Source organism: Balaenoptera musculus, chromosome 14 (genome assembly GCF_009873245.2).
Source record: "Balaenoptera musculus isolate JJ_BM4_2016_0621 chromosome 14, mBalMus1.pri.v3, whole genome shotgun sequence".
Taxonomy (NCBI): Eukaryota; Metazoa; Chordata; class Mammalia; order Artiodactyla; family Balaenopteridae; genus Balaenoptera; species Balaenoptera musculus.
In genome coordinates this window covers 21,070,928-21,093,827 of record NC_045798.1, presented here as the reverse complement: position 1 = coordinate 21,093,827, position 22,900 = coordinate 21,070,928, and the positions used below count along the sequence as shown (strand labels likewise).

General features: G+C 40.9%; 1 protein-coding gene, 1 long non-coding RNA gene and 1 pseudogene across 13 annotated transcripts in view; 2 read left to right on the top strand and 1 right to left on the bottom strand.

The window, feature by feature from the left end:
- MORC2 (MORC family CW-type zinc finger 2) overlaps window positions 1–8,704 on the bottom strand; it is a 64,110-nt gene extending 55,406 nt beyond the window's left edge. For all 11 annotated transcript variants that reach the window (XR_005022588.1, XR_005022589.1, XM_036874344.1 and 8 more), the window contains exon 1: window positions 7,420–8,704. Coding sequence is in view for 9 of the 11 variants with exons in the window: in XM_036874344.1 (XP_036730239.1) it covers window positions 7,420–7,487 (68 nt within the window). In the remaining 2 variants the exon portion in view is untranslated. The remainder of the gene's footprint in view (window positions 1–7,419) is intronic.
- On the top strand, window positions 4,393–7,412 carry LOC118906768 (annotated as a pseudogene).
- An 83-nt stretch (window positions 8,705–8,787) lies between the features above and the next one.
- LOC118906769 lies at window positions 8,788–18,659 on the top strand. Of its 2 annotated transcripts, XR_005022591.1 has the most exons (3): window positions 8,795–11,377; window positions 12,528–13,241; window positions 14,913–18,659. It is a non-coding gene; the product is annotated as an uncharacterized LOC118906769 (long non-coding RNA). The 2 variants fall into 2 exon arrangements; XR_005022590.1 differs by having other exon boundaries at window positions 8,788–11,377; window positions 12,528–18,659.
- Window positions 18,660–22,900: the final 4,241 nt, after the last annotated feature.

Below are 22,900 nucleotides of genomic sequence, written 5' to 3'. Positions count from 1 at the left end.
TCAAGTGTCCAGGAACACTGGTTTTTTCTCAAGTAAATCTTCAAATTTTTACAAATGCAAATTTTTAATTAAAACTACCAGTTCTTGGAATTTTAGGAAGAACTTTTTCCCATGAGATCAGTGAATATATCTGTTGCTGATCCAAAGGCAGTACCATGATGTATTAACAAAATGTAGAAATTTTATCTCCAAGTCCCCTAACAGAGCTCAAATTCTTCTGACTAAAATCCAATTCTTAATTATTTTACATGAAAAAAAAAACCCCACAATTTTGCAAGGAAAAGTGTACACCTGCAAGAAACATCCATATCTTTATTTATTTTAAAAATTTGTCTCCAAGGGCTTCTCTGGTGGCGCAGTGGTTAAGAATCCACCTGCCAGAACACTCTGACATAAATCACAGCAAGATCCTTTTTGATCCACCTCCTACAGAAATGGAAATAAAAACAAAAATAAACAAATGGGACCTAATGAAACTCAAAAGCTTTTGCACAGCAAAGGAAACCATAAACAAGACGAAAAGACAACCCTCAGAATGGGAGAAAATATTTGCAAATGAAGCAACTGACAAAGGATTAATCTCCAAAATTTACAAGCAGCTCATGCAGCTCAATATCAAAAAAACAAACAACCCAATCCAAAAATGGGCAGAAGACCTAAATAGACATTTCTCCAAAGAAGATATACAGATTACCAACAAACACATGAAAGGATGCTCAACATCATTAATCATTAGAGAAATGCAAATCAAAATTACAATGAGGTATCACCTCACACCAGTGAGAATGGCCGTCATCCAAAAATCTACAAACAATAAATGCTGGAGAGGGTGTGGAGAAAAGGGAACCCTCTTGCACTGTTGGTGGGAATGTAAATTGATACAGCCACTACGGAGAACAGTATGGAGGTTCCTTAAAAAACTAAAAATAGAACTACCATACGACCCAGCAATCCCACTACTGGGCATATACCCTGAGAAAACCATAATTCAAAAAGAGTCAGGTACCACAATGTTCACTGCAGCTCTATTTACAATAGCCAGGACACGGAAGCAACCTAAGTGTCCACTGACAGATGAATGGATAAAGAAGATGTGGCACATATATACAATGGAATATTACTCAGCCATAAAAAGAAATGAAACTGAGTTATTTGTAGTGAGGTGGATGGACCTGAAGTCTGTCATACAGAGTGAAGTCAGTCAGAAAGAGAAAAACAAATACTGCATGCTAACACATATATACAGAATCTAAAAAAAAAAAAAAATGGTCATGAAGAACCTAGGAGCAGGACGGGACTAAAGACACAGACCTACAGAGAATGGACTTGAACACGGGGAGGGGGAAGGGTAAGCTGGGACAAACTGAGAGAGTGGCATGGACATATATACACTGCCAAATGTAAAACCAATAGCTGGCAGGAAGCAGCGCATAGCACAGGGAGATCAGCTCGGTGCTTTGTGACCACCTAGAGGGATGGGATAGGGAGGGTGGAAGGGAGGGAGACACAAGAGGGAAGAGATATGGGGATATATATATATGTATAGCTGATTCACTTTGTTATACAGCAGAAACTAACACACCATTATAAAGCAATTATACTCCAAAAAAGATGTTAAAAAATAAATAAATAAAATTAAAAATAATTTTTAAAATATTAAAAAAAAAAAGAATCCACCTGCCAATGCAGGGGACACAGGTTCGAGCCCTGGTCCAGGAAGATCCCACGTCGCAAATAAGCCCATTGGCCACAACTACTGAGCCTGCACTCTAGAGCCCGCAAGCCACAACTACTGAAACCCACGTGCCTAGAATCCATGCTCCACAACAAGAGAAGCCACTACAATGAGAAGCCCGCGCACCACAACCAGGAGTAACCACCGCTCGCCACAACTAGAGAAAGCCTGTGCGCAGCAACGAAGACCCAACGCAGCCAAAAATAAATAAATTAATTTAAATAAATAAATAAAAGACCAAACTCATTAAAAAAAAATTTGTCTCCAAAATCATCACCTTAAATTCTTCAAATTATCAATTGAAGAAACAAAAATATATTCTGCTTATTACTTCAACTAATTACATAGGGAAAAATAAGCTGGAAAATTAAAGTGATTTGATGATGGTAATATAAGTTAAAAGTAAATCTTTGTTCTCAAGGTTTCAAGCAATCGTTTTCCTGTCTAAGAAACTTATAAAGTGAATTAGTTTTCTATACTCTAAATTTTCTTTTTAATTTTGAAGGCTAAAATGTAAAGTAACAAATTCTACTGCAATATTTCTCATTTCAAAAAGAATTTGTACTTGAAGTCAAGGAATATCAGAAATACAGCTCCTGGAAAAAAAAACAAGAGTACAATCTTAGTAAGAATGAGACTACAATTTGTATGCAGAAATCTTTGGGATTACCTGGCCTTTGGTAGTGACAATGGTGAATATCAATAATCTGGTAAACTAATTCTGATACCTTTGCCATCAGGGCAAAGAAATCACAAACAGAAACAGCAATTGCTTCTCACCAATACATATTTCTGATTGTTTCACATGAAAATTAAAGACATTTAGAATTCAATAAGATCTCGAAAGGGCAAGCACAAAGAGCACTTCTGGCTAAGTTTTTACTGCTTTCTACACAATGTTTAGAAAAGTGTCTTGTACATTTAGAACCTAAAGAAAACATTCCAAATGTCTTCGTTGTTCCACACAGTATCAATGCTGTTCCACAATACATATTTCAGATAAGTTAACAGATACTTTAAAATGTAGCTAAGGGGTGCTTTTGTGATGTGTGCTGACACATCATAAAAGGAGCCTTTTGCGACAACTGTTGGTAAGGTCAGAGACAACACTCGGATTCTTCTCCAAACCTCCAAGTGAATAACTGATCCTACTAACAAATGCTAAAGCCAAATTTCTAAGTATCTCTTAAATTCATAAGAACCTAAAACGTACCAACTGTGTAAGCTCTCCCCTTTTTTTCAAATAACATTCAAAGAGGTGCACTCATTGCTAGCTGGCAGTTGAGATAGAGATATCTGTATAAATATCAAAGGAAATTATTTTCTTCACAGACCTAAAGATTCTTTGCATGTGATCCAAGAAAGATCAACCATCTGGAAAAAGACAAAGATTTTTAACAACTTCTTTCACTTTCAACTGATTGTGGCTTTTATACCATTTGTGCTACGATCAAAATAGCTTTGCAGCTCAGCATTTCCAGTGACAAATTCAAGTGTAAATCTACTCATTATGTAAGGAAAATGGTCTATTTATATTCAGCCTGAATTTAAAGCCATAGATTATCCATAACCCCATCACACAGTGATAGCTTCTGCTTAGTTCTTGGATATGCTGTCAAGAGTTAATTGCCTTAACTGCTAGAAAATAAAGCTAAAAATTCTAGGGCAACCATTCTACATTCTAATGGCTTTAATATAGTTAGAGTGTGAACCCACATTTCAACAGGATTATAAATCATAAGATATATGGTCTCTATAGAGTTGAAAGGTTCCTTTACATTCACTTCACATACCAATAAAACAACCCAAAAATATCATATGCTCAAGATAATAAGTTATTAAATGTGCAGACAGGAAGAGACATAGAAAGCAGGCATCTTATACTTAAGCACCCTGCTCTATCAGAGCACTTAGCAATACTGCATACAGAGTGATTTAAGATATGCCCCTTATGCCAAAGGAACATCACTACCATCGCTACATCTGGTATCTGGCCCTTGACTACTTGTGAACATTTTAGTACCAGTCACAAAATCTACCACCAAAGAGCAGTAAGAGCATAAAACTACTTTTATTTAAAAATCCTAACTTCAATCATTTCATATGAGCAACATGCAATATTAAAACAAATTAGCCTAAGACCTTCATGTTAGAATTTCCCAGGCCTGCTTCAAACCTTAATGCTGATATAATCAAGAGAAAAACCATCAGCAGTTACTGTAGACCTAACACAAAAAAAAAAAAAAAAATTTAAGGCAGGGGTTTATCATGTCCAACAGATGCTCCAGAATTTATTAAAAATTCATCTGCCGGGCTTCCCTGGTGGCGCAGTGGTTGGGAGTCCGCCTGCCAGTGCAGGGGACACGGGTTCGAGCCCTGGTCTGGGAGGATCCCACATGCCGTGGAGCAGCTGAGCACGTGTGCCACAACTACTGAGCCTGTGCTCTAGCGCCCACGAGCCACAACTACTGAAGCCCGCTCCCCTAGAGCCCGTGCTCTGCAACAAAAGAAGCAACCCCAATGAGAAGACTGTGCACCGCAAGGAGGAGTGGCCCCCGCTCGCCGCGACTGGAGAAAGCCCGAGCACAGCAGTGAAGACCCAGTGCAGCAAAAAATAAATAAATATTAAAAAAAAAAAAAAAAATTCATCTGCCTAATGACTACCACCAAACAGCAAGTTGCTACCACACTGACCAACTTTTGGTTTATATGAGGTAATATTATAAATAAAACAAATAATTGTCACCATCTATTCAATATTTACTGTGAACCATGTGTGATCTAATTACTTTATAAACATTATTTTACATAATTCTCATAAACATTGTCAGATTAGCCCCATTTTGTAGATGAAAAAACTGAGGCTCAGATAAGTTGACCTACCCAAGGCCACAGCCAGGAAGCAGTCAAACATAAGCTTGGCTGGCTCCCAAGCCCATGCTCTTTACTGCACCACACTGATTTCTACTCTTCTATCCTGGACTCTGCTAAATGGGAGATAAAGGGTCACTTCTTTCACAATTCAATATGGCAATATTGTAGATGTCAGACACCTTAAAATGGTCTTTTTTTTTTTTAATTAGAACAAAGCAGAAGGCAAATCCTCCCTTCTCCAAAGGTAACACTGCACCATTTAACCCAGAGGAGATGTATCTACCACCATTATGATTAACAAGTCACATTTTATGAAAATTAAAAATTTGTTTCCTCTAGAAATGAACTTCCAGTCGAGTCACAATAAAGAAAGGTCCTGAAATTGGCTACAAACCAAAAACTTATCTAGGTGTTCTGGGGTTCATATTTTCTTCTGGCAGGACTGGACACATTCAGACGTAAACAACTTCTAAGGTGTGATCCAGGTAATAAATTCCAGAGCTTCCAAAATGATACATTCAACCCTCAAAATGCTTATGCAAGCAAGTGGTTCCAATTCAACACGGTAAGTCAAATTCCCAGAAAATTCTCCAATTTCAATTAAGTGGCTCAACTGAGGTTCAATTCTTTGCCTTTGCTCTGTTCTCCTATTAAAAAACCATAAAATAGCAAAAGAAATAGAAATATCCCAGAATCCTCAAATAAAAGGTTCATCGAGATAAACTAAAATTGAAAACTTTTAAAGTGGTAAGTAAACCCTCTGCTGTATAGACAAGGAAACAAGGTAAAACTGACTACAGTAGGAGGTCTTGCCTAATGGTTAAAAGCACTAACCATGTGGCCAGATAAATCTTACTGCCTTCAGTCTTGGTGCCTTACATCTGCCACTTAGCAGCTGTGTAACCTTTCGCATGTAACTTAATCTCTTTGAGCCTCAGTCTCCTCAAATGCAAGATAGGAATAACCCTTATTCCAGTAGGGCTGCTATAAAGATTACTGTAGACCATGTTTAAAAGTGACTGGCATGAAGCAATTAACTGTTGTTACTATCATTTCATTATCAAATAAATTCTTTGGGGAAGCTGGAACAAGAACCCAGTTTCTGAACTCTCGTTATGGTCTTCCAAGAATATCAGTCTGTTTTGGTCCTTCATTCCAAAATTCAGAACTGAATTTAACAAACACAATCATCTGTGAACATCTAAGTGGCCTTCGACTGCTTGTTCTTAACGTGGCAGTTCAAATATACAAAAGGATACTAAAGGATACTACTGCCCTTGGCTATGCTATGAGCTAGATGGGTATAACCTTTGATCAGACACCTTATCTAGCTGGATTTCAGATTCATTATCCACAGCTTGAGAATTCACCTAGGTGACTCTGCAATACCTACTTAAACACTCTAGTTCAGTAAGAATCTTCCTAAACAAAACAAAACCAGGTTCTCATTTGGCAATTCACTTCACTACTCAAAAAATTTTTATTTCCTTGATAGGAAAAACAGCAAACAAAAAAATTACAGACGTCCTTTCCAACAGTGATGGCCTCCCCACAAGATCATGCCTCTCACAAAGGATCTCCTTCATCCCTCTCCAGAAGAGGAAAGACAAGCAGCAGCACCTGGTGCAGAGCCCCAATTCCTATTTCATGGATGTGAAATGCCCAGGATGCTATAAAATCACCACCATCTTTAGCCATGCACAAACAGTAGTTTTGTGTGTTGGCTGCTCTACTGTCCTCTGCCAGCCTACAGGAGGAAAAGCAAGGCTTACGGAAGAATGCTCCTTCAGACGGAAGCGGCACTAAAAGCCCCCAGGATCAAGATGAATTGGGAAACCATCCCAATAAACATATTTTGGATTAAAAAAAAAAATTACAGACGTTATCAAAAATATATGGTTCTTTCCTGTAAAAGGCTAAGTTATTGCACTATTACTAGATAACTGAAGTCTATGTTCTCAACCCTGAAGGTGGTTCTTCTGAACTCTGGGCCATTCATTTAACTGCTCGCCACCTCTCCAGGTACCAAAATGAGAAAATACTTACCTTCATCTGAAAAGTGCCAAATGAATGTACTAAAGAACTAAATAGTTATACCCCCACTGCATCACTTCCAAAAGAGTGGGCATAAGGTTTAACCCTAAAACATTCCAGACCAATGTGGAGTGATGGTAATCTCCTCACAAACTCAAGAACTATGAACACAGTATGTGTTCAATGATTTGCATACATTTTGGGGAAAGGCTATTTAAATCACGGGTTTAACCAAATTATCACTTTCTGCTTAGCATATAAAAACTATATTGGATGAGGATGAATTTCCCAGAAAAATAAAACCAACTGTTTTCTGGGGAAAAAATTTCTTCTCACAAGTTGCCATTTAAACGTCTTCATTTGTTTTTTCTTTTTTCCTTCTTAGAAAGAAAAGACTTGTTATAACCCAACTGTTTTGGCTGTTGTCACCAAAGAGAAGAAGGAGTTGATACTAGAATAGTCCAACTTTTGGCGATCCAAAGAACAGTACTTGTTGGATTCCTATTAAACACTTGAATGAAACAACTCAATATACTGACTTCAAAGAACTAGCTTGCATTTGACCAAATAAATTTTGATCCAATAAAGGAAGATCATATTCTTCTGGATTAGCAACAAACATTTCACTGATCTCAGTTCTTCCATACAGAGCTCAAGACTCATCCAGTGACACATCCCAAAAAGTAAAAATGCAAAATTTTCTGGGAAAAGGATTTCCATATTAGTATCAAGCAACGAGTTATCAGTGACCTCAGTAGCACCTATAGGATACTTACGAATTTGTGTGTAGATAGTCAAAGGTTAGCTGAGCTCGATTCAGACTGCTGTAATTTGTGAAAGCCATGAGTGCAGTGAGGTCTCCAGTTCTTTACCCACTAACTGGGAACTATAAGCTTACAATGGAACAGATTTTTCAGGATTCCTTCCAGTAAAGGTTTCGTAAATCTGTGCTCCTTAGTTAAACAAAGTTATCTAGTATCTAACCAAGATATATTCAAAAAGATGTCTAAAACAAAACTCAATTTCTCCTTTCATTTTTTTTAATCTTCTCAATGACTATGATGTAATATTTTGGAAGGAACTACGTCATAAACGTGTAGTCTTAAGGAGCTTCAGCGTTAATTTGCGACAGTTCACGGAGTGGAATGTGGTTGGTCCTAGAGGAGATGATACTGGAGTTGGCGATTTAATTACTGCTCCATCTTCATGATCTTCCAGCCTTTTTTGTTGTTATTCCTCTAAATTTCCTGTGAGGAAATTTACCAATCCGGAAACTTACCAATCCGGAAATTTAGCAACTTCAGTCATAAAACTGGACAACCACCCATCTCTTCGCCATCAATGATCCCAGGATCCTTAAATTAGCCCCAGGCTGGTGACCACGATGTTGATGAAGTGCATATGGCGTTAGTTCCGGCTTCACCACCTCCCAACTGAAAGATCTCCTAAGCGCTGAAGACCGATTTCTGTTTTCAAAGCCCGGACCAAACCTAGCTTGCTGTGTGCCCCAATTTCGTCAGGGTAGTGGGTCAAATTACCTCACAATGACCCACTAAGTAGCCACAGAAATGACCCGCCCAAATTAACTCAGGCGGGCCGCGCCCCTCCCCCACTTCCCTCAGACACCGGCCTCAGCCTCTCAGGCCCTGACTGGGCCTCGGTCCCGTGGTCTCCTCCTCACGAAGAGGAGTTAGTCCCAGCTTTCAAGGCCCGGATCGAGGACAGTGGCGAGCGCACCACCCGACCGGGCGTTGCCCGGCGCTCACAGCTGCCTTTGTCCCTCCCCACGGAATTGGAACCCAACGACCGCAGCGCGCTCTTGGAACCATGTGCTGCCGCCGCCTCCGCCTCCGCCGCTGCCGCCGCCGCCGCGAGACCAGCCGCCCGCGCGCCGCGCTGGATGAGATGGTGACCGGACTCAGCACCACAAACTTCGGCGTTTAGGGCTCCTCCGCCGCCACTGCCGCTGCCGCCACTGCCACCTCAGCCACCGCTTTGTCTCCGCCAGTGCACACAAGCCAGGCCGCCTCGCGCACTCCCCGACGCCCCAAGCCCCCGAGGCCTCCGCGGCGCACTCGGCCAATCACAGAGCCGCCCCTCCTCCCGCCCCCGCCCTGATGCGAAGCCTCCTGATTGGTGGGTAGCGTGTCTCCACGTGACCGGATTTTGTTAGCCGGGCACTCCCCTGTCACGTGAGCGCGCGCGCCTCTCTTCCTGCTTTCTTGACCCTCTCCGCCATTTAAAGAAACAGTACCGGGGGCGGGCCGAGCGACGCAGCCGGGACGGCAGCAGCGGCACGGACCGGAGGAGCCATCTTGTCTCGTCGCCGGGGAGTCAGGCCCCTAACTCGAAGAAGCCCTGGCGCGCCCTCCCCCCCTCCCCGGTCTGGTAGGGCGAAGGAGCGGGCGCGCGGTCGATCGAGCGATCGGTTGGCGGCTCTTTCTCCTGCTCTGGCATCCAGCTCTTGGGGCGCAGGCCCGGCCGCCGCGGCGCGCGCCCGGTGGCCGTTGGCGCTCGCGCCGCGTCTTTCTTCTCGTACGCAGAACTCGGGCGGCGGCCTATGCGTTTGCGATTCGACGAGGAGTCGTCCGGGTGGTCGGCGGCGGCGGGCAGCTGCTCCGCCCCGCTCCCGGGGAGGCGGCGGGATTTGGCGCGGCCGGGGAAGCTGGGGTGGCCGGGGCCGGCCTGGAGGCCTGGCGCCACCCTTCGGGGCCTGCAAGGACCCAGTTGGGCGGGCAGGAGGGGGCTGGGGGATGGTTGGTGGTGGGCTTCCTACTTTGTCTTTTTCTTCTTATGCCGCCCTAGTGAGGGGCGGGATCTCTGGCGGCAGCTCCGGGGTGGAGAGACAAGCTCCGGAGTCGGAAGAGCTGGGTTTGCTTCCGGGCCTAGCCACCAGTTGGCCGAGTGACCTTAGGCAAGTCACTTGGTAATTTGTCTGCGCCTCAGTTTCCTCCTCTATCAACGTTTGTGGGATTGAAAGCGCTTTGTAAACTATAAAGCGTCGGTGAATGTAAGGGATGATTATTGTTCGTAATGCTTGGGTTTTTTTTTTTTTTTTTTTGTTGTAAGAAAACTTATCAATTGTCCAATCCTTGGATTTTGAACCTGGGAACCTTGGATTGGAGTTGGATATTCCCAAATTCCCTGAAATTGTGTGCAAAAATTAGTGGGAATATGCATTTTAGGGGAATGAGGATCCATCGCTAGCAAGTTTTCAGAGGGGGCTGTGACCCAGAAGAGTTAAGAACCACAATTCCTTTGCCACAAGGAGGAAACTGAGGCCTAGATGTCATTTGGGACCCGTCACAACCAATTTGAAGCCCCTGTTGAATCCCTGGGATATGTGAGCTGTTCTATGCATAGTGGGTATTCGGGGTAACAACACTCCACTGCTTGGCTTCTATTCTGAGTCTTTTCACCATGGGTTGCCTGAAAGGTGGCTGATGCATATGGTACAGTGGCACCCAATATAAAGCAGCTAAAAGTAGGAGTGGATGTGTTCTCTAGTATCAAGAAGCCTGTTTAATCTTCGGCCCAACAACTTTTTATTTTCTGGTGCCTGACTACTTTTCTGTTTCATTGACCATTTTCCATGACCATGGCTGCCATCCGTTACTTGCTTCTATTTTATATTCTTAGTTTGTGTGATTGGTAGTGAGCAGGCTTATTTTTAAATGGTGCTGCCAAGTCCAGCTAATTAATGGTGCAGGTGAATTTTTAGCAAGCTGGCTGACTGGAACAAACTGAACCAGGCATGGAATTCCTGAAGATGTTTGGGGGTTTGTCTTTATTAATTGAAGGTTAACATTCTCTGAAAAGTTTTGTTAGAACGTCTACTGAACCTCAAAATCAGTAGACTGCAAGTGTTTCAAACCTTAACTTTCCACCCCCCCCCCACCACCGGCCTACTTTGTATTCTCTTTGCTTGCAAGTGTGTTACTAAAATGGCCAAAATGCCAGTTTTTGCTTCTTTGTTAATTGTCAGCTGCTTTTATCAAATTCCAGGCCATTATCCAGCAAACACTATAGAAATGTTTGAACACTTGGATTTCAAACATTTTCAATTTGTGGAGTGGTGCTTACCAGTGGTACAGTTCTAAGCAAGCAAACACAAACCCACTTAAGTGTTTTGTTTGTTAGGGGTTAGCCGGTTCTGCTATTTCATACAAACATCTGGGAAAAATCAATTGACTATTCCCTTTACCTAGAGGGCAGAGACAAAGGATCTCAATTCCAGAGAAGTGACTGTTTTGGAGAAAGATGTGTTGGTCTTTTAGCTCTTTTGTAATTAAATCTGGATGTACCTCAAAAGAATGTTAAGACTGTGGTGATAAGATGCTTTCCTCAGGAGAAAGGAGGAAAAAAACAACTGGAACTCAAAGCTTGAAATTCTGTGACAAAACATGAGCTGTCCGGGATAGGAGGTTGAAAGTGTTTCACTACAGCGTTCTGCTCTCCAGATGTCCTTCAGTGTAGTCACGGCGTGGACTCCAGATTTCCAGATTTTCAAGAACTGGATCTGGGACCTGGAAGAGATTATCAAGATGTGACAGGAACTTGGGAGCTGGATTTTTTTTTGTTTTTGAATTTGGGGACTGTTTTCCTCGCTTTGAGAAAAGAGACAATGACTGAGCAAACACTGCCACCAGCGCTATTACTGGGAATTCGGAGACCTGAATTTTCGCCACACTCTCAGTGCAAACTCTGGCGATGCTCCACCCACAGTGAACTACGGTACTTGCCATTTTCCAAAATGCCTTATTCTTTACCATCTCTGCACTTTTGTTTGTGCTCTCTTCTCTACCCTGGAATGCCTTCCTCTGCTTCTTCACCTATCAAAACTGCCATTTACTCAATACCCAACTCAGATGCTCTTTCCTTCAAGAATTTCCTAACTTTAGCCAGAAATTATCTTTTTTAAGTTTTATAATGTGTTGTTATATATCTTTTATCTATCTTTGTATACAAATAGCTTGTAAAGTCCTTTGCATGCATTAGCTCTTTCCAGATAGCAAGCCCCATGAAAGCAAGGGCTTTGTCTTGGGAATCTTTGCCCAGACATATTACCACATATGAAGCATTAGTAGAAAGAAGGAATTTAGAGAACAGGCGATCTCAGGATAAGCACTCAATAAATGTTTGCTTAGTTGCTGTGTGATAACCTAATTACTCCTGATTAGGGAAAAAGTCACTAGTTTTGGGCCATGTCTCTTCCTTTATTTCATGCTTTATTATTTTTTAATTCTAACTTTAAAAAGATTTAGGGAGCCCTCAAGTATAAGGAGAAACTGCTCTGCTGCATAGGGTATTACAGAGGGTTGCAAGGGCCAAGGCCTTATTCCCTGCGTACCTTATTCTCTCGCACTCAAGATGGAATCTTATGAAAATGTAATTAAGGATAGCTTTTACAAGTACAAGACCATAAGACAATTTGTGAAAGGCATTGGAAAAGGAAGAACAACAGTATCTCCTTTGCTTTGCTTTGGTGTTGGTATATAAAATTAAATCCAGTTCTCATACCACCTTTGGAGCCACTTCTTTCTCCACCAACCACTGCCCAGCAACCTGAATATAATCAAATTACTCCCCCAAAGTATGAGACTTGGGGCAGTTCCTATTTGCTGCTTCCCTAAGACAGTTTGTCCTCAAGAGTCAGGAAACAGTCTTTACCAGAGAACTCTTTCTGTTCTTATCATCACTGATCCTTAGTCATAAGGCTTTTTTCCCCCATTTATTATCTGTCAGCTTCTAAACCATGCTTGTCAAGAATTAGTATCCGTCAAGCAGCTCATGTGCTGGCAGCAGCCCCACCCCAGTGTTAGAGTCCTTTGTTTGTAATTCCAAGCATTTGTTATCTTATATGTTTTGTCCCTCTCCCCTCCAGTCCTGTGCCTCCTGGTTGCCAAGTGTTCACCTGGACCGTCTGACCACCTTTGTGCTATTCCATCAGCCTACAGATCTGGTACCTGGATTTTTGCCCATGGTGATTCTACCACCTTACTACTGAAGAAGACATCATTCCAGTGGACCACTGTGACCCAGGAGGCATCCAGCGAATCATCATGATGTGGCCTTCACCTCCACTCCTGTACTGTTCTACCGAGATTCAACACAGCCTTTTGTAGTGAAGTCAAACTCCTCAAGCCAAATAGCTGAAGCTATTTTATCACAACAAAGGCTGTTTGTTCCATGAGTGTGCATTTCGTTTCTTCAGTTAAAGCCTTCAGAGACACGTAATAAATTTGGACCAGGGGATTTTTAGTTATCAGCACTGTCTGAAGAATGGCAACATCTTTTTGAGAACCACATTGGACCATGCCCCACTATCTTAAATGATTGAAATTCAGGAAGTATCTAATCTGGACCCCATTCTTTTTCCATGTCAAATCTGTAGTAACCTACTGAATGAGCAAGCAGATATTCTGACCCATTGGGATTAAAACAAAGGCACAGTGAACTCTCAGCATCTTCTTTGGGATTACTCAGGAACCAGAACTTTTCACACAAATGTAAGAAATTCTACCAAGGAATCCCTTTACCTAACAGCATCTCACAAAGCTCCAATCAGATTCCAGAAAAGGCCTCTTGATACATCCAGGTAGAACCTATATGGTAATCCCTTATGTTTATATAGCACTTTACAGTTTCAAAGCACTTTTACATGCATTAATCTCAATTATCAAATAACACAAATTATAATCCCTTTTTGCAAATGAGGAAATGGAAATTTAAAAGGTTATCCGAGGTGACACAGCTACAAAGTGGTAGAGGCCAGGCCTTCTGACTCCTAGTCCAGTTCTCTCCTTGGAATTAACTTAGCCTCTATTTTACCCAGTGTTAAAATAACTGGAGAGTGGGAACCCCAGAAAAGTTTCCAACTTCCTGATCTGGTGCCCTCGATCAGTCAGGATGTCATACATGTAATCTTGTGATAGCTGTACCTAGACCAGAATTCCATTACAGCATCTCTGACATTTAGGAGTAGACTGTCCAGTCAACAAAACAAATGTTCATTTGACAGCAAGATTACCCATTATGAAACACAAAGCTGCTTTTAGATCTTTCATGTATCTTCATGGTCTTCCCAAAGATGGCCTAGTTGATTGGAGATCCCTGTTCATATCATGTCTTTTTTTTTTTTTTCTTTTAATTCTTACTAATATTCCTGGACACCAAGATCTACCTGTGGTCCTCTATCCCCAAACTAATATTTACATAGAATGAGCCATCAATTTTTTTAGAACAGTACTGTTCATATATATGTGTGTGTGTGTGTATATATTTGATATACACATATAATATATATCATAGAGCTTCTGTAGTCCAGTAAGGTGGTAAAATACTGTAAATGTGTCCCCTTCCCTGATTCATAATGCAGTGTAGTGTATTAAAGGATCTCAGAAGGCTTGCGGTAAAGAGCCTCATTTAGCTGTTTGGTCCAGTGTGTCCTAAGTTTAATCAAGCACAGAAAGTTATTTTTGCAGCATTCCTTTTAATGGAATGGGAAAACTGCTCTAAAGCAGTATAGCCAGTGCTTCCTGGTTGCCAACAGATTACCCTGGAGACCCAGGAATAAACAGCATCTTTGAAACCCCCCCTTTGTTTACCTTGTCAATAACTACTTGAATTAGTATGTCTTCCTCATCTGAGAGCCCCACATCTTGACAGTTACCTTTGTTTTCTGTCAAAGAAACCTCTAGAAGATTTGTGGGGATACATGGGATGGGGATGGGGGGAGTTAATTCTGCCACAAAATTAGATGAATTCCATGACATTTAGCAATATACTTTTCTGTCCGTAGAATTGTGCTGTAAATCTAGTTTAAGGGAATTGCATCTCAGGTGGGTGAGGAGACTGGGAAGGGAAGGGAGGAGGAGAATAGAGAAGAGGGGGAGGAGGGGTGAGAAGGAGATATTTTCTTAGGATTTGAGTTGTGGCCCACTGAGATCTTATTAATACTTGAAAAGAAGTCATCCAGCCAGGGAATTTTTGAAATAATATTAACAAAGAAATGAATGCATTTTGCAGCTGTATGCTGACTGCAAAAACCCCAGCACTATTGTCACTTAAAACCAATAGCCTTGTTCTCTGATAGTCACTTACAAGCCCAATTTCAGGCAATCTGAATTTGTAGCAGACTTGAATGTTAACTTCATCATTTTGTAATGTGGCCCACATTAGGGAAAGAATAAATAGGAAAACACCTTGGCTTACCACAGGCTTTGCTCACACAGTTTCTGGTTTCTGTGACCTATTTTTTGTATTTCAGCATTTTGTGAACAACTTATTCTTAGATCATTGATTTTCCAAAGTCTTTGTGGCCATGAAGCCCTTTGAATGAAAACTTTATGGAAGCCCAGAGTAAAAGTGAAGCTGCTCTGGAGGAAGCAGAAGTGGGGGGCCTGAAACCTGCTACAAGCATCTTACTTTACCACCATGGTGACACCTAAGGAGACTTCTTTACAACAACTAGAACTCTTCAGAACACAGTTTGAAAACCACTGCCCTAGACAACAGTATGTTCGACCTGAATGGCATTCTGTTCTGTACCTCTACCCAACACCATCCATGTTCAGTTGATGCCGAATGTTCTTAGGAATACTTACTGTGGGCAAACTCAGAAAAGTACAAGAAGATGGGCATATCTTTGCCCCCCAGAGTAGTCATATGGGCCGAAAGTGGTATCAAATGGACCTAGAGTAATAGCCCTCTACCTACAGATGGACTTCCAGTGATTCCTGGATTTGATATAGCCAGAGAGCAATTCATACATACTCTACACTGACAAACCCCCTTACCCAGCTTCTTTCACAAACACCATATGCTCTAGTGGTACTTGAAATACATGACCTTGAAGTCTTGATCCTCCTTGGATACATGAATTGCCAGGTATTGAAGCTGATGCTGAAGTTGATGTCTCATTGAGGCCATATTAGAGCAACTGTACATTGGACCACCCATTCTCAGCCATGGTACTCTACTTTGTGTGCAAGGGATAACTATAAACTGAAAGCAGAATTCAAAGACTGGCAACATTATCTAAAAGGGTACCTGGTTATTATTCATATTCTCAGACTATGTCACTATCACTCAACCAGTGGCAGTTACACTACTTCTTGGTTTTTATTCAGTTTAACTGCTGTTTCCAGGATAAATGAGCTAATAACCTTTGAAAAATCGCTAAAACAATTCCTCAGTCACTGGCACATCTGCCTAGTCTCCAAAATTATGAATACTCAGCTCTAACTGCATGTAATACCTGATCCACAAGAGACAGTCTCTGAACATCCTTTCTCGTCTGTGTGATTTAAAATGTGACCATTTCGAAAATTTTCTTCCAGCCAAGAGAGATTTTAAGATGGGTGTTTTGATGTCTGGTACCATCAGCTGTTGATGTTAATGATGTTTGGAGGTAGGCCTTTTGACCAGGCCATGATAGCTTACTTGGTGGGCATCTCAAATTGCATATCATCTACCTTTTTGCTGGAAATGTAGACTGACTGGAAATCTACAAAGCCTGCAGCTAAAGATTTTATCAGTAGACTCAAGAGCTTCCTGCTGCTTCTTCCTAATGTCACAAGACCACAGTCCCCTGTCCTTGTGGATGTTTTCATGGAATTTCATCTGTCTCTACTATTGTTTTACACTGAATCAGAGTGGCTGACTTCATTCCTTGTCATGAAATACTCTCAGGCATTAAGACAACTTACCTGTTCAGGAGGGATTTGATTCATGAACTCCTCCCAGACCAGATCATGTAGAACAAGTAGACTTTGATTTGTGCCGTGAGAAAAGTCTCATTTCTTCAGAGTCAACTTAAGGGCCCGCTGTCCTCAGCTACTTTTAACGAATGCACTGGTTAAATGTTGGAAATGTTTCTTTATATCTTTTGTCTCTTATCCTCTAGACTAATTGTGATTATATGAGTCAGTCTACAAATCATCAAACAAGGCCTAAGTCTGGTTACTCTATACTGCTCACCCTCAACAAATAAAATCTGATGACTGGCCTGCTTGTATGTACAACTGTTATTTGTAAAGAAGAAATTATCTACAAGCTTAGTTTTTCTATTGCCTTCAAAATGTCAGCTCGATTTTCTTTTTCTCCTGTACTTGACCGAAAAAGACATTGATCTACACTGGCAGTCATTCCCTTTAATCCTGTCAAAATGAGGGACTAAAGGTAAAGATGATCATCTGTTCAAGAGTCTGATGTACACTGTGTATAAGAATTGATGGTGGAAAAAGCATAAAACTCAAACCTAGTATCTTACTATCTCCATGCCTCAGATCTCATCTTTCAGCAGTACCATTCAACCAATCTGAGGCCTTGACTTGTTGATAAGATGATTCTCAGAGATGGGCTGAGTTACAGAAGATGGAGACTTGATTACCAAAGAAAGTAGGGCCAACCTTGATGAACCTGGCTCTCCCAACCCTATCACTCCCAGATGTAGCATAGACTCCTAAACAGAACCTCAAGTCTGGATTAAGGAGATAGCCTTCTCCTGAGCTGAAAGTTCTTGGGCAGATGAGCAGGAAAATGAAAGTTGCTGTACCTGACTGGCCCTTTAAGATCAGAAAATTTTATCCAGAATAAACGCTGTGGATTAACCCTGGAGTACTCAGGGTTAAAACTAATGTACAGAGTTTCGATATTAAACTGCCTGTTCTTCTAGATCATAGCCTGGCTATTGATATGGCTGGCCCTGCTGAAAGTACCTTACTTACTTGCCTATTTACCTGACACAGCCCTTGCCTGCTTTTTTGACATATTGCTGCAATCAGACTGGCTGTCCTTGAGAAGACTATAGCTGATCTTGGTCTATCTTATACCCAGTTCCACCAAGGGGTTTTGAACAGAAGCAGCCTGCACCTCACCCACCAGGACTTAATGTTCACAACAGGAAGGACCGTGCTGTATACTCCTTGACCAGCAGCTTTTTTTTTTTTTAACTGCAGAGTAAGCCTCTATGCCTATATATATTAGCTCATTTTCAGCACTTGGGACCCTTTCTACCAGATCTGAAGGAGCAGAGCAGATTGAAGTCACTGTCCATTCCTCTGTTCTACGGTAATACAGAGATGAATCTGATTTGCCAGTACTCAACAGAAATGTACCAGTTCGACCTGGCAAAAGACTTAAAGGAACATAAGAAAACTTTTCCACTGAGCTTAAAATTTACCACTGACTTGATGAGCATCACAGAACTATTTGCCAGTGGGAGGCTGGTTGTCCTGCTTCATGTCAGCAAGACAGTTGGGCTCTCAAACTCACGACCACTGAGTTTACTTACATTGAAACTCTGTTGTATCATCCAGAGTATGCTATTGGACATGATTATTCCATTCAAATGGATTACAAGCCTCCTGAGTAGAAGACAAACTTACTCCTCATGATTTTTTCCAGAATACATTTATTGTCAAGGAAGGAACAATGCCAGCTGTTACCATTCAACTTTATGAGCAGAGATTAAACTTTTTCAATATCTGGTCTTACCACTGACATCAGTTGTTTTTGATTGACCAGCATCAATTCCATCCCTTTGCAACAACTCCCTGATGTTTCTTGGAACCTCGTCTCCTTCTTTTCAGTCCATGTGGTTCAATCTGACCTAATCTTAGGTTTCATGGGTGGACATTTAATTCAGACCTAATCAATCAGCACAGTCCATCTCCTTGACCATAGTGATTCGTTCAGGAATGGTCATGTGATTCAAGCTGGTCCAGTGATACCCAACCCTAAGAGTTTAGTGAACTGTGGAGGAGAAGCTCAGAAGCTCTACTGAGGTTGCTTAGCTCTGTAGGATGAAAAGCTCAGACCAACAGGGCCCACCATATCAAATGAGCCAGTCAAAGAATGAAGCCAGTACAGAGGAAAGCAGAGCCAAATGTTGGAGAGACTTGAGTCCTGATGACAATGTTTGTGCCCCTGGATCCAACCGTGCCTGAAGCTAGTATATCCCCTGGACTTTTCAGTTATGTGAACCAATAAATACCCTTCTTTGCTTAAGTTACTCTGAGTTGGGTTTCTATTACTTGAAATTGAGTCCTAATATTACTATCTACCAATAGCAAAACTTGACAGATCCAAATACTAAACTAGAGGTCAAGGCCACACTGAAATTATTTTCCAATCCAGAATATAAAATGGAACAGGAACTGACAATGTTTAGGTTATTACAGAAGCATAAAAATTAATTACATGGTAGAAAAATATACCAAAAAAACCCTAAATATTTATCAGCAAAGAATTGGTTACATAATACATGGTTCAGCCATATAAGAAAATCTACATGTCTGTTAAAATGAATAAAATACATTTATTGTGTATGGGCATGGAAAAATGGCCATGATTATTAAATGAAACAAACCATTGCTAGAAAAATGTGTACTATGAACTCATTTAAAAATTTATGTGTTTATGTTCATAATGCATAGAAAAATCTATTAATGGGTTTCTTTGAACAGTGTAGATTACATGAGACTTTCAACTTTATACATTTCTGTATTTGAATATTTTACACTACTCACATTAAACTTTATTTTAAACTTTAAACTTTTTTTTAAAATAAAGAGTTTTTAAAATTAAATTTAGTGCTTACTGTTTGACCTTGGCAAGTTACTCAACACTGAGCCTGTTTTGTTAAATAATTTTAAAGACCTGCCTTTATATTTGTGAATATTTAGATAAATATATTCATCCATTACTCAAACTGATAGACTGTTGCATCTTTCAGAGCTCAGTAATTTTTCCTTACTTTTTAATGTCTGAGCGTATTTAGCTTATGAACTTTATAGTTTCAGTGTTCATGAAAGATTATTCCAGTTCTCAACCAACATTAATCTCTTTAAGACCTCTACTGCAGGTTCACACTAGGCAGAGAGAAGGAAAAAGTCTCATTTTCTTCGAAATCTTTGAGTATTCTGATCTCGCTGCAGTCAAGGTCAATAATGGCCTTTTATTGTTAAGTCCATTACATAAACATCATATCTGAACTTTCAGCAGCACAAACAACTGCCACCAGCATCTTGGCATACTCTTCAAGTGTCATTTTCTTCCTACCTTCCTGGCTGTTGCTCCATTGTAGGTTTAGTTCTTCTCGTCATTTAAATATTGTCATAGCAGACATCCATTCATTTTTGTCTCCCCCCCAAAATCATTTCCCCATTTTTTAGTTATCTTCACTTTTCCTTTGGAATGCTACTCCTTCCCATTCTGTGGGAATACCGTAAATGACAGTATTCTTGCATCATGCTCCCTGGCTGACTGAGGTTGGATTGTGTGATCCAAGCTTGTACAGTCTAAATTCCCCTCCCACCAGGACTTTGAGTCTTGAGAGAGGTGACACAAAATTATAGGAGCTGAGTCCTTCTGATGGTAGTGTCCCAAGGAAACCATATAAGAGTTCATCCGATGACATCCCCAAAGGTGCCCTGGTTTCTGTTGTCAAGGCCTAGCTATCCAGATTTTCCTTTGTTTCTCAGACCACCATATATCTTCGTTGTGTTCCCTTTTTATTTGTCAGCCAAAGTGGGTTTCTCTTGCTTGCAACCAAATGACTGGTTTCTGTTGCTTTAACAGTTAAATAGTAGGCTTCAAACCCTCAGGAACATGGGGGATCTGGAATTGATAACTGCACTGAGACAAAGGCAGCAGGAACACTTCCTCTGTGTGTGCTGCAGTGGGGGTAGGAGGACAATGAGCAATTTGCAATGGCAAAACAGCTAGCAAAGATGCTCCCCCTTGTCATTTGGAATCATGTACCTATTGAGGCAACATTTGGATAACCAGTTAGCTGTTGACAATAGGACAATTTGAAGTGGATAAGGAAGGCCAAAACCATTGAGTTAGGAGTGTATAATTGTAAATTATTGCAATAGAACTTGGAGATTGATTCCACAAGTTGCAGAATTATGATGCTGATTGAATTTGCTGCATTGGTAAGATCTTTTGTGAAAATTAAGGCAATCAGAAAAGAGACTGACTTATGGAGTACTGGTATCTGGGAAGATTCAAAAGACTTGGAAAATTTCAACCCCCAAATACCTTAGGAATAAAAGTTTGGGTGTTCCCATTAGTCAGAAACCTTTGGCTAAAGAAAACAGAGAGTGTATAGTGAAGGAGGAAGAGATAAGCACAGTCAGCTCTCCATAACCACAGGTTCTGCACCTGGATTCAACCAACGTGGATCAAAATCCACAGCTGAATCTGGGGATGTGGAACCCACAGATACAGGGGGCCAACTGTAGTATGCCATTTTATATAAGGGACTTCAGCATCCGCAGATTTTGGTATCCACTGGGGTCCTAGAGCCAGTCCCCCATGCATACCAAGGGACAACTACCAGCTCCAGCCCCATGACTTGTGGAAATAAGATCTATATAGCCTCTACCCATATTTCCTAGCTTACCTTTTTATCCCTCTCCTCTCTCTCCATTTCAGTACTTTGCCTCTCATATTTCCTGGCTGAAGTTTGAGCATGATCCAAGTTAGCCCAGTCAGACTTCCCCTCCATTGGAACTGAGCTATTCTGCTGGCAGTGTCCCCAGACTAATATATATGGGTGTGTTGGTAAATCCAACAGTAAATCCATAAGTTGTAGATTGTCAAGACAGGGTTAAGATCTAGAGAAGAATGACTATCACCCAGAAATCTAGACTTGACACTGGGTGTGATAACTGGAAATTATTTTAGGTTATCTCGCCTGGGGAGAAGAAGAATTCATTTTCTACAGTATGTTGAATGGAGTCATTTATAAAATTGTTCCTAAAGAATGCATGTACTGGGCAGCCAAGGGATAGAACAGCAGACAGCTGCATTTGCCTACTCTAGTTTTCCCCCTTTTTTGAGAATAGCACCCCACCTTTCCTTCGGGAAGCTAGCCCTCTCCCATGCTACCAGAAGGTAATACGTAAGAGGCATGTAAGTTCCTGTTACTGAGATTTCCTCAGTTGCCCAGGTTCCTGATTTTCTTGAATGTTAAGATTCTCTAATTTTTGTGAGCTTCCTCATATCCTTCCAGTAAATTACTTATGGCTGCACAAGGTATCCCCTGTACAACTATATGCAGAGGCCCAGTAGCCAGAGTTGATTTTTTTTTGCTTACAGTCAGAGTACCCCAACTGAATCAGTGTCCCTCCTATGTCTTAGGCCTTCTTGCCCTATAGACGCTCTAAAAAATCTCATCCAGTTCCATGGCTTTGTGGTTTCCAACTGTATGTTGATAACTTCCAGATTCCTATCTTAAGCCCAGGCATATATCCTGAGCTCCAGATCTGAATGACCACCTGTCATCTGGATATTCCCCCACTTAATTAACACACAGATAACACTAACCCCACCATTTTCCCCTCAAAATCTGCTCTTCTTCCACTGTTTCCTTGTCTTGATAAATGGCACTATCCTCCACCCTGTTTCTCAAACCAGAACATGGGCGTTATTCTTGACACTTCCCTCTCTTCTTTCTCACCCCAGACATCTCTATTAATCATTAAATTCTCTTAGTGTGTCATGTAAATATACCCCAAAACCATCTCCATTTCCGTCACCCTTGTCCAAGGGAACAGTATCTGTTGCTAGGACTTGTGTGATGCCCTTCTAGTGGTGTTTCTGCCTCCGCTGTTGTCATACTTCAGTCCATTCTTTGCAGAGCTGATTGTGTCACTCCTCTGTCTAAAATCTTTTAATCGTTCCCCCCATTATTTCAGAATAAAATCTAAACTTTTATTATAAAACTTTATCCTTGTTTACAAGGCTCTTCATTATCTTACTCCTCAACTTTGTTATCTTTCACCATGTCAAACAGTAATAGCCAATTTTGTATGTTGGAGTTTCCTGTAATATTTCATGTGAAAAATGAAGGGGAAGAGTCCATTAAGAGAAAAAAAATCAAAACTCATTAATATTCAGAACTACCCAGTTACTTACTGCTATAAATACTATATTTTCTTCCAAATTTCTCTTTTCATGAAGTTTCTAAATTAAATCTGACGTGTAACTACTACATAAATAGAGCTCCAGTAAGGTGCATAGAGAACAATCAAATCCCTACCTCACATCATACACACACACACACACACACAAAATACCAGAAGGACTACAAATTTAAATGTTAAAATGAAATACTGGAAGAATTTTTAGGAGACTTTTTATAATCTTATGATGGGAGATCATAAGCAAAACAGGAAACCTATAAACTCTAAAGGAAATTACAGACATATTTGACTACATAAACAGAAATTTTGGGAAAACAAA